Source organism: Amblyomma mixtum, chromosome 6 (assembly GCF_055824585.1).
Source record: "Amblyomma mixtum isolate Tamu chromosome 6, ASM5582458v1, whole genome shotgun sequence".
Taxonomy (NCBI): Eukaryota; Metazoa; Arthropoda; class Arachnida; order Ixodida; family Ixodidae; genus Amblyomma; species Amblyomma mixtum.
Genome location: NC_143017.1, coordinates 21511809 through 21526325, shown reverse-complemented (window position 1 = coordinate 21526325; position 14517 = coordinate 21511809). Strand labels below are relative to the sequence as shown.

Genomic DNA, 14517 nt, shown 5'->3' with positions numbered 1-14517 from the left:
CCCCCAACATGGCGGAAACGCTCGTCGTCAACGCAAGGGGGCGCCAGTTTTTGCATAAGGTCTATAATGACGACAACCGACGGCACCAAGTCTAGCTCCGACTGCGGCAGGCAGGCGCTCGATAAGGGCGCATATAGTCACTGCCTCCGTGAGCAGCACGCACTCTTATTTCGTCATTGGCATTGAACTTAGCTGCCGTGTTACGCCGCAGCTAAGTTCAATGCCAATGACGAGGCACGTTTCTGCCGTTTTAAGCCGCACGTTGCAATCGCAATATTGAAGACTGCAAAGATTCAAAGCTAATACAATTAGCAACATGTTCCTGAGTGCAACAGATATTGAGATGTTCGCTATTGAATTTTCAGCCTTTTCGGATCCGATTCGGGAACTGAAAGCTCAGAGTGCGCCGGAAATCCTGCCCAATATACTACGTTAGAGGTTGGCGCAATAACGACGACAACCGAGGGCACCAACGCTAGCTCCGAATGCGGCAGACAGGCGCTCGAGAAGAGCGCATAGTCACTGCCTCCGTGAGGAGCACGCGCTCTTTTTTCGTCATTGGCATTGAACTTAGCTTAGAGGCACGTTTCCTGCCGTCAGCGGCTTCGAAAAAGCAACATGGTGATAACGCGTAAGGTTTCCTTTTCCGCTCTGGCTCGGACAAGAACGGACAAGAACGGACCGGTGGCTTATCGGCTTTCGATTCATTATTTTTCACCGGAATCTCCTCTGGTACGCTGCCGGCTGTCGATTCCGATAACAGAACGAACGAGGCTGCTGCAATACTATACATATGCACTCTGAATGCGCGTTAGAATGGCAGGGCAGCTGCAACCGCGATACTCGTTGACCGAGAAGGTGTAGATGGTTGTCGCCTGTGTGAAAACGAATGGAAACGCTCGCCTCGCCTCGATACTAGTCTACGCCTCCGAGAATCCTGGCCGCCCAGTTCAGTCACATGCGATGTTCGGTGAAATGCACGAACTATTCTGGACCGCAGGATCTGTGCTTCATTCAACGAAGGTAAAGGGGTTATCCTGAATGAAGAATAAGAGATAAATGTTCTCGCCTACGTTCGTGCATACCCCGAAGCCCGCATCCGTGCAATCGTCGAGGCCGTTGGATCCTCCCGCTATTCAGGCTGGAGAGTGCTCAAGAAGCATATAGTTCTTATCCTTACCACATTTCACAGCATCAGGATCTCAGCGAGGACTTTCATAAAAGTGGTATGAATTCAGTATCTGGGCATTGATGAAATGCGATGATGCCTCAGACTTTTTTAGGATAGTTTTGTGGACGAATGACGCCCACTTTTGCCGTAATGGGGAGTCCGTGTACACAACGCCGACTATTGGTCTGAACAGAAACCGCACTTCATCCGGGAACACCACCACCAAGTCCGGTGGTCAGTGAACGTCTGCTGTGGCATTTACTCAAATCGAATACTGGAGCCGTACTTTCTGGAAGAAAATCTAACAGCAAAGTCATACACAGCGAGCATTCGAAGTGGTGGTGTCAACGATTTCATGTCGGAGATCCCGTTAAGTCAAGTCCACGGCTCGTGGTTTCCGGACGACGGGGCGCCTGCGCACATCGTTGGGATTGGCTCGACAGCAATTTCCCCGGTCAGTGGATTGGGCGCGGTGGAATCATATTCTGGCCACCTAAGTCACCCAAACTTCGACCTAAGTCATCCGACCTAACTCCATTAGACTTCCTTCCTTGGGGTTACGTCAAGAACGGATTCTGCGCAACTGAACTCGAAGACGTGGCAGACCTCAAACAAAGAATCATCAAGGCATATGCCAATATACCTCCGCACGTTGTGAAACGAATGATGCAGTCCATAAAGGAGAGATTCATGGCATGCGTGGCGGTTGAAGGCAAGCACTTTAAGCATTGGTGATGCATAAAACCTAGCCACCGAGATACGACGGGGCCACAGTCATCAATTCACGTCTTTTGGAATTACTTTGTATGCAAAATAATAAAGCACAAGCAAACAACTTGCCCACCGTTCCTTTCTTGACCGAGCCAGAGCGGAAAGTGAAATTTTGCGCGTTATCACCGTGCTGCTTTTCGAAGCCGCAGATGGCAGGAAACATACCTCCAAGTTCAATGCCTGTGACGAAAAAAAGCGCGTGCTGCTCACGGAGGCAGTGGATATGCGCTCTTCTCGAGCGCCCGTCTGCCGCAGTCGGAGCTAGCCTTGGTGTCGCCGGTTGTTGTCATCATTTCGTCAGTCTCTTGCGTAGTATCATGGGCGGGATTTCCGGCGCACTTTGAGCGTTCAGTTCCCGAATCGCATCCGAAAAGGTTGAAACTTCAGTCGAGAATACCTCAATATTTGTTGCAGTTAGGGACATGCTGCAAATTGTATTAGCTTTGAATCCTTACAGTCTTCAATAGTGTTTTTGCAATATGCAGCGAAAAGCGAAGAATTAAAAAGATAATTAACGGAATGTGGCTGATTAATTATGCCCTTATCTTGTGTCCGCCGAGTGGAAAATACATTCCGTGGAGGCGGCATTCACGATACTATCAGGACCTTTTTTTAATCTGTAAACGGTTAAAAAAAACACCATGTATATTGTCACGTTGTAGTGACGGCAGTCCAGCTGTCAGGAAGACACCAACCAGTCTTTGAAACGAAGCTCTTTATTTGGGCTGACTTGCGCCCGCAAAAGAACTGAATCACTCGGCGGTGGCGTAAGCAACAAACGTGCTCGTCGGTCGTCGAACTACGAATGCCCGCTGCTCGCGGCACCGCTCAATTTAAAGCCGACAAGGAAACTTCGAGATAACAGGTGAAGATTTTCTACAGTAATCTGCAAACAAGTAGATGCAGCCTGTTCATGGCTGGGATCAATCGAGATTACTCCGGTCGCTTCTCGCGTCACGAGCAAAAATGATAACACCCCTTTCGTGCGGCCTTGCGCGAACGAACGGACATTACAATGATAGGTAGCATTACCCGCCTCCCAAACAAGCATCGTCTCGATGCTTTAAAATGAAAATAAACACGGATAATGCAAATCTCGAGTCCTTTAGCGTTCATTGTATGACTTCCGGGCATGTGCGTCGTCGCTGAGATGCTGTCGTTCCTTCGGGGATGCCTTCATAGTCCAGGTCACCGATGCGGCGGAGAAACCTATATGGGCCAAAGTAGCGTCGCAGCAACTTTTCACTCAATCCACGGCGGCGAATTGGTGTCCATATCCAAACACGATCACCTGGCTTGTAATGCGTGTCTCGCCGGCGCAGATTGTAGCGTCGGGCATCGGTGTGCTGCTGGTCTTTTATGCGAAGCCGCGCAAGTCTTCGGGCTTCCTCCGCGCGATGAAGGTAGCCGGCGACGTCGAGGTTGTCTTCGTCAGAAACGTGCGGGAGCATTGCGTCGAGTGTTGTGGGCTTCCTGCCGTATACAAGCTCGAATGCGGTAGACCTGGTCGTCTCCTGGACGGCAGTATTATAAGCGAAGATCACGTAGGGCAGAATGGAGTCCCACGTCTTGTGTTCGGCGTCGATGTACATGGAGAGCATGTATGCGGTGGTCTTGTTCAGACGCTCTGTGAGTCCGTTGGTTTGTGGATAATAGGCAGTTGTCCTCCGATGGACAACTGCCTATCATCCGATGCCTCCGATGCTCTGCCGCAGTGGTCGGGCGTGTTCGTCTGTGACAATGCTTGGCAAGCCGGGTTCGTCGCACATTCGATGCTGATGAGAAGCAATCGCTGTACTTTTGAAGAAGACTGCGTATTTGGTCTTGTCTGCTCCGGGGTACTGCCGGGTTGATGTCGAACGTGGGTTGATGGCCTTGGTCACATAGTTCTGCGGGTTGGTCGGGGAGGGCCAATGTGTCTCTGATGTTTGGCAGCTCATCGAGAAAGGCAATCGTAGTACCTTTGTGTAGATGCCGCTATTCTTCAGTGAAGTTGCTCAGCAGCACCTGGGCTTGGCCATTCCGGATTTGGGCGACTCCCCTTGCGACGCCCAGTCCTCGATCAAAGAGTAACTGGGTGTTCCCCTCGACGACGCCTTCGGCAGTTTCGATGTTTCCAGTACCTATGCAGGCGACGACACTTGATCGGGGCGGCACGCTCAATGCTTCGTCTAGGACATTTAAGGCAATGTGATGAGTCGCTGTCGTCGCGGCAGATATGGCTTTGTCCGTGGAAAGCTTGATCGACTTGGATCTAAGGTCGATGATCACCCGATGTTCATTCAGGAAGTCCATTCCCAAAATCACCTCTCGCGAGCATTTCTGTAGGACCAGGAAGGTTGTAGCATAGGTTCGCCCATTTACTGTAACTCTCGCGGTGCAGCGTCCTGACGGCGTAATAAGGTTACCACCTGCGGTGCGGATCAGCGGGCCATCCCAAGTTGTTGTCACTTTCCCGAGTCGGACAGCGAGTGGCCCGCTCATGACTGAGTAGTCAGCTCCCGTGTCGACCAAGGCAGTAACCGCGTGACCATCGACCGTAACTTCAAGATCACTTGTTCGCGTTCTCGTATTGTACGTTGTCTTCAGTGTCCGATCTCGGCTTCGTCGAGTAGTGGGGCTGCGGTGGGCGTACTCCGACGTTACTTCACTGGACAGCGGTAAAAGCTTCAAGTCTGGCCGCGTCGTCGTCGTCGTCGTCATCGTCGTCGGTGTTGTCGTCGTAGTTGAGGCATGGTCTTGAGTACTCGTCGATGGAGGATCTTTGTCATTGCGCTTAGAAGCAACCACACCTGCAGAGGCTGCTTTATTCAGTTTAGCCTTCGGGGGCTGGGGGAGCGTCCACGCACGGCGTAACCTCGGTTAGGAGACACAACGCGTGGTGATGATGGCGACGGGGAACGTGATAGGGGGCTCGGCAATGAGCATTCTTCCCGACGCAAAAAATCTTCGATTTCGGCTGGTCGCTGGCCGGGTCGGGGTCGTGGGGCGTCGTAACAGAACCCTCGGATGCCCATTCTTCTGTATGGGCAATACCGGAAAATGTGGCCGGCTTCGCCACAGTGGAAGCATAGTCGGCGGCGCTGGTCGGGAGTTCTCCACTTGTCGCATTTCCTCGGCTGTGTGCGACGCTCGTAGGACGGGCGTGTTGGGGCGAGAGTCCGGTGGTCCAACGCAGCTGGTTGAGGGCGATAGGGGCTTGGGTCCCGTCGACGAGGGGCAGGACGGCGCACAGCTGCGGCGTAAGTCATGGCTGGGGGCTGCAGAGCCTGCGTGGGTGTCGGTGTCACACCCAAGGCCTGTTGAACCTCGTCTCGTATGACGTCAGTGAGCGATGAAAGTTGCGGCTGCGTTCCCGTTGGCAGCAATCGTCGGAGCTCCTCTCGCACAACCTGACGTATAACCTCCCGCAGGTCATTGTTGTTAGCGGTGTCCAGGCAGCTTGCTGAGAAAACGCGCTGCTGGCGGTCGTACTGGCGGGCTCGGGCATCAAGAGTTTTTTCCATGGTGGCTGCCTCTTCGACGAATTCCGCTACGGTTTTCGGTGGATTCCGTACCAGGCCGGCAAAGAGTTGCTCTTTAACTCCTCGCATAAGCAGCTTTACTTTTTTCTTCTTCCTTCATGTTTGCATCGGCATGCCGGAAGAGACGCTTCATCTCCTCAGTGTAGGGTCGTCCACTCTAAGTACGAACACGGCGCAGCGTGGCCGCGCTCCGCGGGGCGCGAGCGCATCCGGCGCGGCCGCGCATCGAAGCTCTGCGGTGCAGGCGCACACGGGCCTGGAGGCGGTGCTTTGTGTCGTCTGCTACAGCGCGGGTGAGCACAGTGCTTGTTCTGCGGTGAAGCGCACCTAACAGCACTGCGGGAAAGCGCACCAACTACAGCGCGTTCTGGCTGGTTGCGCGTACGACAACCAAGCGGCCTCTCTTCTCAGTGCCACGATCTCCGTGGTATGCAGGTATTGCTGCAAATTTGTCATTTCAGGTTTGAATTGATTTAGTTTATGCGGTTTAACATCCGAACTTGACATAGACTCCAAGGGAGGTTATAGCCGAGGACCCCAGATTATTGTCGACTATGTGGGGATTTTTAACGTGCGCAGATATCCCACAATAAACGGATGCCTTGCGTTTCGCATCCATTGGAACGGGGCGGCCGCAGTCACGGTAAGACGAGCGACTTCCATTCCGAACACTTTGGCTTCTGTTAGATATATGTCTTACCCTGACTGCGGCGGCCCCGTTCCAACGGAGGCGAAACGCAAGGCATCCGTTTACTGTGGGATATCTGCGCACGTTAACAACCCCATGGGGTCGACGCTAATCTGGGGTCCTCTATATCGCTTTCGGGCGTTAAACCCCATAAGCCAAATCAATTCAAATCTGAAATGACAAGTTTTCAGCAATACCTGCATATCACCGAGATCGTGGCACTGAGAAGAGAGGCCGCTGGGTTGTCGTACGCGCAACCAGCCAGAACGCGCTGTAGTTGGTGCGCTTTCCCGCAGTGCTGTCTCGGCGCACACGAGCGCTGTAATCATGCAGAAAGTTAGGTGCGCTTCACCGCAGAGCAAGCACTGTGCTCACCCGCGCAGTAGCAGACGACACAAAGCACCGCCTCCAGGCCCGTGTGCGCCTGCGCCGCAGAGCTTCGATGCGCGGCCGCGCCGGATGCGCTAGCGCCCCGCGAAGCGCGGCCACGCTGCGCCGTGTTCGTACTTAAAGTGGACGACCCTGTACATTGCAACGGTCTCGTTTGAAGTTGTATGCGAGACTGTAGCAGCCGCTGGGATCTCTCCTTTCGCGCGACTTTCGTGAAGGTCTTTAGAAGCTGCTCCTTGAAGGTTTCCCAGTTCGTGAGGCTAGCTTCCTCATTCTCAAACCAGATTCTTGCTGGTCCCTCCAAGGCGAAGAAGACGTACGTAAGTTTCGTGGCATCGTCCCAGTTGTTGAAGATAGCCACACGGTCGAACTGCTCCAGCCATTCATCGGGGTCGGCGCCAGGCGAAGCGTCGAAGGTTGGTGGCACCCGGGGCTGCTGAAGAATGATTGGAGCCATTGTCTGGGGCAAGCTCATGGTAGACGTTGCTGCTGGCTTTTGCTTTCGGGTAGGGTCCGGCATAATCCCGAACTCAGGAGCGTCCCCTTGCAGGCGTCGGCTTGCGCGGTAGACTGGACGCAGGTCCTGCGGTAGATGGCTCAGAGGGCTGGCGTCAGGACTTGTAGGGGGTGTCCGGAACATGAAAGGCTACCCAGCACCTCCACCAGATGTCACGTTGTAGTGAAGGCAGTCCAGCTGTCCGGAAGACACCAACCAGTCTTTGAAACGAAGCTCTTTATTTGGGCTGACTTGCGCTCGCAAAAGAACTGAATCACTCGGCGGTGGCGTAAGCAGCAAACGTGCTCGTCGGTCGTCGAACTACGAAAGCCCGCTGCTCGCGGCATCGTTCAATTTAAAGCCGGCAAGGAAACTTCCAGATAACAGGTCGAGATCACCTAGAGTAATCTGGAAACACGTAGATGCCACTCTTCGTGGCTGTGATCAATCGAGATTAGTCCGGTCGCTTCTCGCGTCACAAACAAAAATGATAACACCCCTTTCGTGCGGCCTTACGCGAACGAACGGACATTACAATGATACGTGGCAATATGACGTACGTAATGATTTTAATAATTGAAGAGACCGTTTACCACTTTTTTTTTACTCTGATCGCAGTGTTGAAGTTGCACCTTCCCACGTTTATATCTTAGAAACCTTTATAAATTAAAATCGCACCGTGGTATGTGCATTCGAATCCCCCACCACCACCACCACCATCTCTCCCCAATGAGAAAAGCCTCGTGTGCCGCCGCGGTGGCTCACTGGTTATGGCGCTCGGCTGCTGGCCCGAGCCTCCCACTGTCTTCCCTTTCCGTATGGCGCGTTTCGGGACTCCCGCGAGATATGTGAGACAGATACTGTGGCATTTCCTTTCCCCAGAAAACCAATTTACGATCCCGGCCGCGGCGGTCGAATTTCGATGGAGGCGAAATTCTAGAGGCCCGTGTAGTGTGCGATGTCAGTGCACGTTAAAGAACCCCAGGTGGTCGAAATTTCCGAAGCCCTTCACTACGGCGTCCCTCATAGCCTGAGTTGATTTGGGGCGTTAAACCCCATAAACGTAACCAAACAAAAAGTCTTGTGTTTACCGTTATTCCTGTTTCTGGCGTCTTAGCGCCTCGCTTTCATCAGGTGTAGGAAACTGCCATAAATGCCATTGACCAGCCAATCCAGACGTCAGTGCCAATTCCTCCAGTAGCGCCCGGAGGAAACCTAACCGCAGCGTACTACCGTTGTCATGGCAACGGTATCCAGCAGAAAAATAAAAACCACATCCCCGAGCAGGATTCGAACCGCCGCCAGCAAAAGCCAAGCTGCTTCGTTTTCCGATGCCTCAGACATTTCTGCTACTGCCGCAGCCTCCAGCGCGGTGTTCATGTCCAGGATTTATTCGATATTTAAACATCAGTTCGTCTTCAGTCATCAGGTGCGCTGAAGTAGTTGAAACCAAAACTAACTGGAGTTTTCTACCCCTGCTTGCGTATAACTTGTCCACGTCAGCATGTCTGCCACCTTGCGCGAGTTTGGACTCTGAAGAAGCGCCGTCTCTTGGCAGGCTGTTCGGCTGCGACATGCCGCTCGGGTCGCTCGTCGTGAGCTACACAATCGACGATTCCCCCTCGCCACTGGTGAAGAGCGACGTCGCCCTAGTCCTGACGGTGAGCTGTGCCGCAGCCCAGAGTGAGCAGATTTGGCTCGGCCTACTCATCACCGTGCCAGACGAGGAGAGGTACTCTGCTAGGCGGCACGAAAGCATCGACCCCGACCTGGACACGGCCTCGGCCGACTGGATTACAAGGTGCGTGTATCCGCCTGGGATCTTCGATTGCGCTGGCACTCATAGTGGCCATTCCCCCTCTACGTGCACGTGTGCATGTGCGTGCGTGCGTGTGTGTGTGCGCGTGTGCGTGCGTGCGTGCGCGTGTGCGTGCGTGCGTGCGTGCGCGTGTGCGTGCGTGCGTGCGTGCGTGCGCGTGTGCGTGCGTGCGTGCGTGCGCGTGTGCGTGCGTGCGTGTGCGTGTGCGTGTGCGTGTGCGTGTGTGTGTGTGTGTGTGTGTGTGTGGTGTGTGTGTGTGTGTGTGTGTGTGCGAGCGCGTGTGGGTGTGTGTGTGTAGCTGGCCTTCATCAGGACTGAGTATGAAGGTATTGCGCATGGGTTTAAGCAGGGGTAGGGAGGCAAGAAAAAGGGGGAAAGAAAAAAAGGGGGGGGGGAGGTGGTTGAAAGCAAGGGAGAAAAATATTCACGGAAAAAGCTGCGGTGGACAGTTTGTACAGCAATGTTCCCTTGTGGCCGGACCAGGTGGGAAAACAAAAGGAACAGAAAGAATAACGGGGACGCTTGGGCAGTAACATTCCGTCCTCGCCCGGTCAGGTGAAAAGGAGAAAAAGGTGAAAGCCGGCACGTCAGCCAACAAGCTCGCCCCGTCTGCGCGCTGACGTCATCGGGGTAGGGGATACGCGGTAAGATGTGTCGCCTTAATCAATTGCGGGCTCCTGAGAGAAGAGATTTTGAAAAAATATTTTTCAGTTATAGGGTCCACGCAGATCTATCAAGTTTGACTAGATACCCACAGACACCACCTCTACGGATTTGTTGCCCTAGAATATGTCCATTTAAATTATTTCAGGGCTCCTTTGAGGGTCCATAAATGATCATGATGATAATGATGTGTTAAATTTTGCTTACTTTCGCCCGCTCTCAGGAAGTTCTACGTGCGGGATCTGAGTGACAGTCCCGGTGCCACGCTCAGGGAGATCGGGATAGGTTTCGTGTCACCGCTGGCGAGACACTGCCTACTGGGCCAGATCGTCATCGACCGGTGGCGCGACGACAGAGCGGCCGTCGAAACGTCAGGCGTCGGTGATGACGGCAGCAACGAAGGCCTAGACGATCCCGCTTTGGACCTGCCAACCATCGACGACGGAGTGCCACCTCAGAAGCGAATCCGGTTCTGATCAAGCGGCCGCATCGACTTGCCGAGTTCGCCTGAGAGGGAAAGAAGAGTTCGGGGAGTACGGGTTATCGGTCTAGCTGCTGACGCTCAAGATAAATTCGCCTTTGAACCACTATGTCCGTTTTTTGTTTCGAGTAAAAGCCTCAAAATGTCGCAGAAGCAAAGTAGGCTTTCTTACCGTTCATAAATTCTACTGCGGCCATGCGTTCGGCTTTACACGTTCACTTCGCACAAACATTCGCGCCTGAATTAAAGTGTGGCATTGAACTAATCCTCATAACGGAAGCGGGTGTCCCATTGGCTACAAGCTTTGCTCTGACTTGATGGCCGGTTCCTCTGGGGTGAAAAATCTTTGGCAAAAGATATATACGATCCGTCCTGGAGCAGACCAGACCCTGTGCCGTAGAGCTCTCTGGACAAGCCAGCCTGTAACCACTGAAGTCGATGACAAAAGTTCGGGCAATGCTTAGGCTTCTCCTTTAAGAGTATAACGCGATAGAATTATCGAATGCCGTTCTTATCCCTACGCAGCACTCACTCATCAATCAAACTCCTTATTAATAATTACTCATGTACGCATCAGTACAAAGTGGCGGTCCTACTCCGGCGGTGAACAGACGACATTCTTGGCGATATCTGTGCGTCCACTGTACCTCGCTCGTTTACGTCATAAACGTAGTTCAATTATCTTCAGAAATCCTATTTTTGTCTGCTTTCGGAAGAGGTATTTAGTTTATCAGTAGCTGCAAGGGTGTTTAAACTGTAAACGAAATCGCGAAGGTAAAAAAACGGCTTTTGAGCTAAACTTCTCAGAAAATGCAAAGTTGTGAAAAACTTCTCGTGAAAGTTGTGACTAGCAGCCGAGCGCTGTAACCACTGAGTCACCGCGGCGGGCACATGTTAAACTATTCAGGTAACCAGCATTTACAATGCTCAGGTTTGGTGTGAAAGAACTTAATACTTGGCCATACGTGGCTAAGCATCGCCTTTACTCTACGACTGTGGGGAAATGTGCAGGGTCAGGGTGATTCAGCTACTTTTTTAGTAATGGTTATGAAGGGCGCAAACTCGCCATGAAATATTTTAAGCAAGGTTTAAGTGTTCCGCCACTTTTTTTCTGGTGAATGTTTCTTAACATCTCAGCATCTTATTCTTTTAATCTATTTGTAACATTTATCAACTACGAAGTCCACAAAATAAAAAAATAATTGAAATAACAAAGCCAGATGCAATAAAGTGAGAAAACGATGAGGGTGGCGCTACGAGAACTTACAATCAATAGCTATTTTGAGAACGTTTGGTTTATTGGCGCTTAACGTCCCAAAACGACTTAGGCTATGAGAAACGCCGGAGTGGAGGGCTCCGGAAATTTCGACCACCTGGGGTTCGTTAACATGTCCTGACATCGCACACTACATGGGCCTCTGAATTTCGCCTCCATCAAAATTCGGCTCCTGCGGATGGGATCCACCCCGCGTATTTCGGGTCAGCAGCCGAGCGCCATTTCAACTGAGGTATGATTCTACCACAGTAAATTTCACAGGTTCTCTTTCCTTGCACCAGTGGTGCCCCGCCAGAGACGGTTTGTTTAACTCGAAGACTGAAGCTCTTCTTCGCACCAGGGGTGTCCCCTCAGAGACGCTCTCGTGACGAGTTGAGATGCAGGGTTAAGGCGAATACTCGAAGTTTATGTACAGCTATTTAGATTGCATACAAGTTCAGGCACTAGAGACAAATTAAACGGCAAAAGGACAAACAACACAAAAAGGCGTAACTGGCTAACACTAGGGGAGGCCCCTACTCGGCATAGCCGAAGATGCATAGCATCTGACCTTAGCGCAGAACCCCGCTTCCGGCTCCGGGGCCCGGTTTTAAAGCCCTAAAGGCCCGGCCCACATTTGGTAGCTTCCAATCATGTTGCACTCTTAACATGGTTGACTCTTCAAGGGCATGGCCAGCCCTCCGGCTTCTGCAAGGTAAACCACCCTCTCTACCACACAATAAAAACAGACACAAATGCACATTCGTGCCAGCACGTGCGCGAATCAGTTCCGCGGGGCGGGGGGACACCTGTACATCCCGGCGCGTTCCCGAGCGGCCGCGTTCCAAGAAAGGAGACGCTTCGCTTTTTGCGCCCCCAGCCGCGTTCCGATGACCCCGCGTACACTACCGATCCCTTACACGCCCTTCCCAAGATTCTACAAAGGGCCCAAATGGCACTTTTAGAATTATAACAAAGAAAGGATCGGTGTCGGTCACGAAACCACCCTGTGGGTGACATACTGCAGTTACACAAGCACTGGCACCAACAAAACCAAAAGCAAAACAATGCACACGGGCCCCAATACCATATTATGCAAAAATGCTTAGGGGCACCAAGCAAACATAAGCAAAATGCACACTTAAATACACACAGTGGCATGCCTGCCGTGCGCCGTAACACGGCGTCCAAGTTGGTGGGTTGCACCCAATTCACCACCTCGAAGTACACACTCGTCCTCGCGAATGGGCACACATGCACACAGACACTCGCAACCGGAGCATTCATTGTCACTCATGCCGCCGCGGTGGCTCAGCGGTTATGGGGCTCGGCTGCTGACCCAAAAGACGCGGGTTCGATCCCGGCCGCGGCGGCTAGAATTTCTTTGGAGGAAAAATTCTAGAGGCCCGTGTACTGTGCGATGTCAGTGCACGTTAAAGAACCCCAGGTGGTCCAAATTTCCGGAGCCCTCCACTACGGCGTCTCTCATAGCCTTAGTCGCTTTGGGACGTTAAACCCCATAAACTAAACTATTGTCACTCATGTTGGGTCCGCAAGCGGCCATGTGAGCCTCCTTGGTCGCACCGCGCGTCCCCGTGTGCGTTCGAGCCACTACGTGTTAATCACCCCGATTAACGCCTGACGGTCACTCACTCATTAGGCTGGTGCCACAACGGGGCGATAACTAAAAAGTTGCTGCAGGATCGAAAACGTTGTAGTACTCGATGGGTCCAAATCCCAGATCACGCGACGCCCTTGAGGGCACGCTCTCTTCGGCGCGCCAATACGAGACGCGTACTGCCTAAGGAGCATAGCCCCTGTCCAGTCTAATCATATCAGTGCGGCCGCTTTTGCCACACGGGATTTGGCGTACTGCAGCACGGAACGTACTGCTCCACGCGCTGACTTTCAACGTGAAGGCCACGCACCTGCCTCCAGCTACTCTGCCTCGCTTGGAGCCATTTGTGCCGTTCCTGCACGGGCAAACCTTATAATTGCCGCTCCCTGCTTGATCGGCGCTTGCCGATTTCGCGGCGTCGTCTAACTCTGAGGCTGCATGAGATCCCTCGCAGTCACTTGACCGTAATTTGCCTTGTGGCAAGTCGCCACTCATTTCCGGGTCCTCAAATGACCTGGCCGGACACACATCGGGTGCGTTCGACAATTGCGCGGCGCTCTGCCTGGTCGGCCCAGCAGGCCCACCTCCGCTCTCTGCCTCGGATGAAAGGCTAGTGCTATCAATAAGGCTACGAGGCCCTTCCTGCCCTATGACCGACACAGTGTGCAGTTCCAGCAACGCTAGACTTTCTCCTGTCACTAGCTCCGCGATCTGACATCTGTCGTCGCTGGCCGTTTCCTCCTGAACTAAATGCTCTTTTCCGCAGCTTGCTTGAGACTGCGTTTTTGGAATTGTCAGACCCAACTCCAGCGTTCCTGAACTCGCGTCCGTGACCAAGGTGTCATTTGGGGTAGAGCTAACCTGTGCAGCTGGATCGTCGGAGTGCGCGTTCACCGCCTCTAATACCGCGACGCTGCGTTCCGTCACGATACTTTCTTCAACTGCGATTCCACTTTTTACTTCTGCCTGGCTGTTTTCTTGACCTGTTTAAGAGCGTACGTTGTTGGGCTAGTCGGTCAATCATGGTGAATACAAGGGGGGGTACTGCGCACAAAAAGACAAGGACAAGAAGATAACACAACAAGCGCAGACTCGCGACTAAGTTTATTTGAAAACACGATACTCCTTTTATAGTTACAAACTGTCACATCACACACATGTGGAAAACAAAAACCTTTCTTCATTCTGATACAGTTTGATAGACGGGTCACTTACGCAATCTTTATCCTTCTGTTTGATACAGAACGCCTCCGCCAACTCACGCGCCACCTGGTCACGGCTCCTCCTCAAAACTTTTGTATCTGTCAGCAAAGGCAGGCAAGGGTTATTGCGCGTAGCATCCGGGCATGCGCCACAATGCAGGGGTAAATTCGACCCTGTCCCTGATTTCATGGAAAGCTGGTGCTCTCTTAAGCGCTCATTCACACATCGGCCTGTCTGGCCGATGTATACCCTGCCACAGGTGAGGGGAATCTGGTATACGACACCCGTCTGGCACCTGACAAATCGAGTGGCATGACGCTTCTCGCAGTCCGCTTTCCTCTTCCCTCCGGACATGACCTGAGGGCACAATGAGGCCAACTTGCATGGGGCGGTAAAAACTACCGGCACGCCGTAGCTTTTCGCCACGTTCTTCAAGTT

General features: G+C 52.6%; 1 protein-coding gene across 1 annotated transcript in view; it reads left to right on the top strand.

The window, feature by feature from the left end:
* The window catches only part of LOC149338402 (cytosolic endo-beta-N-acetylglucosaminidase-like), a 34322-nt gene extending 24229 nt beyond the window's left edge, over positions 1–10093 (top strand). The window contains exons 8-9 of the mRNA XM_089550312.1: positions 8599–8841; positions 9746–10093. Of these exons, the coding sequence (XP_089406438.1) occupies positions 8599–8841; positions 9746–9998 (496 nt within the window). The 3' untranslated portion in view covers positions 9999–10093. The remainder of the gene's footprint in view (positions 1–8598; positions 8842–9745) is intronic.
* The last annotated feature ends 4424 nt before the right edge of the window (positions 10094–14517 follow it).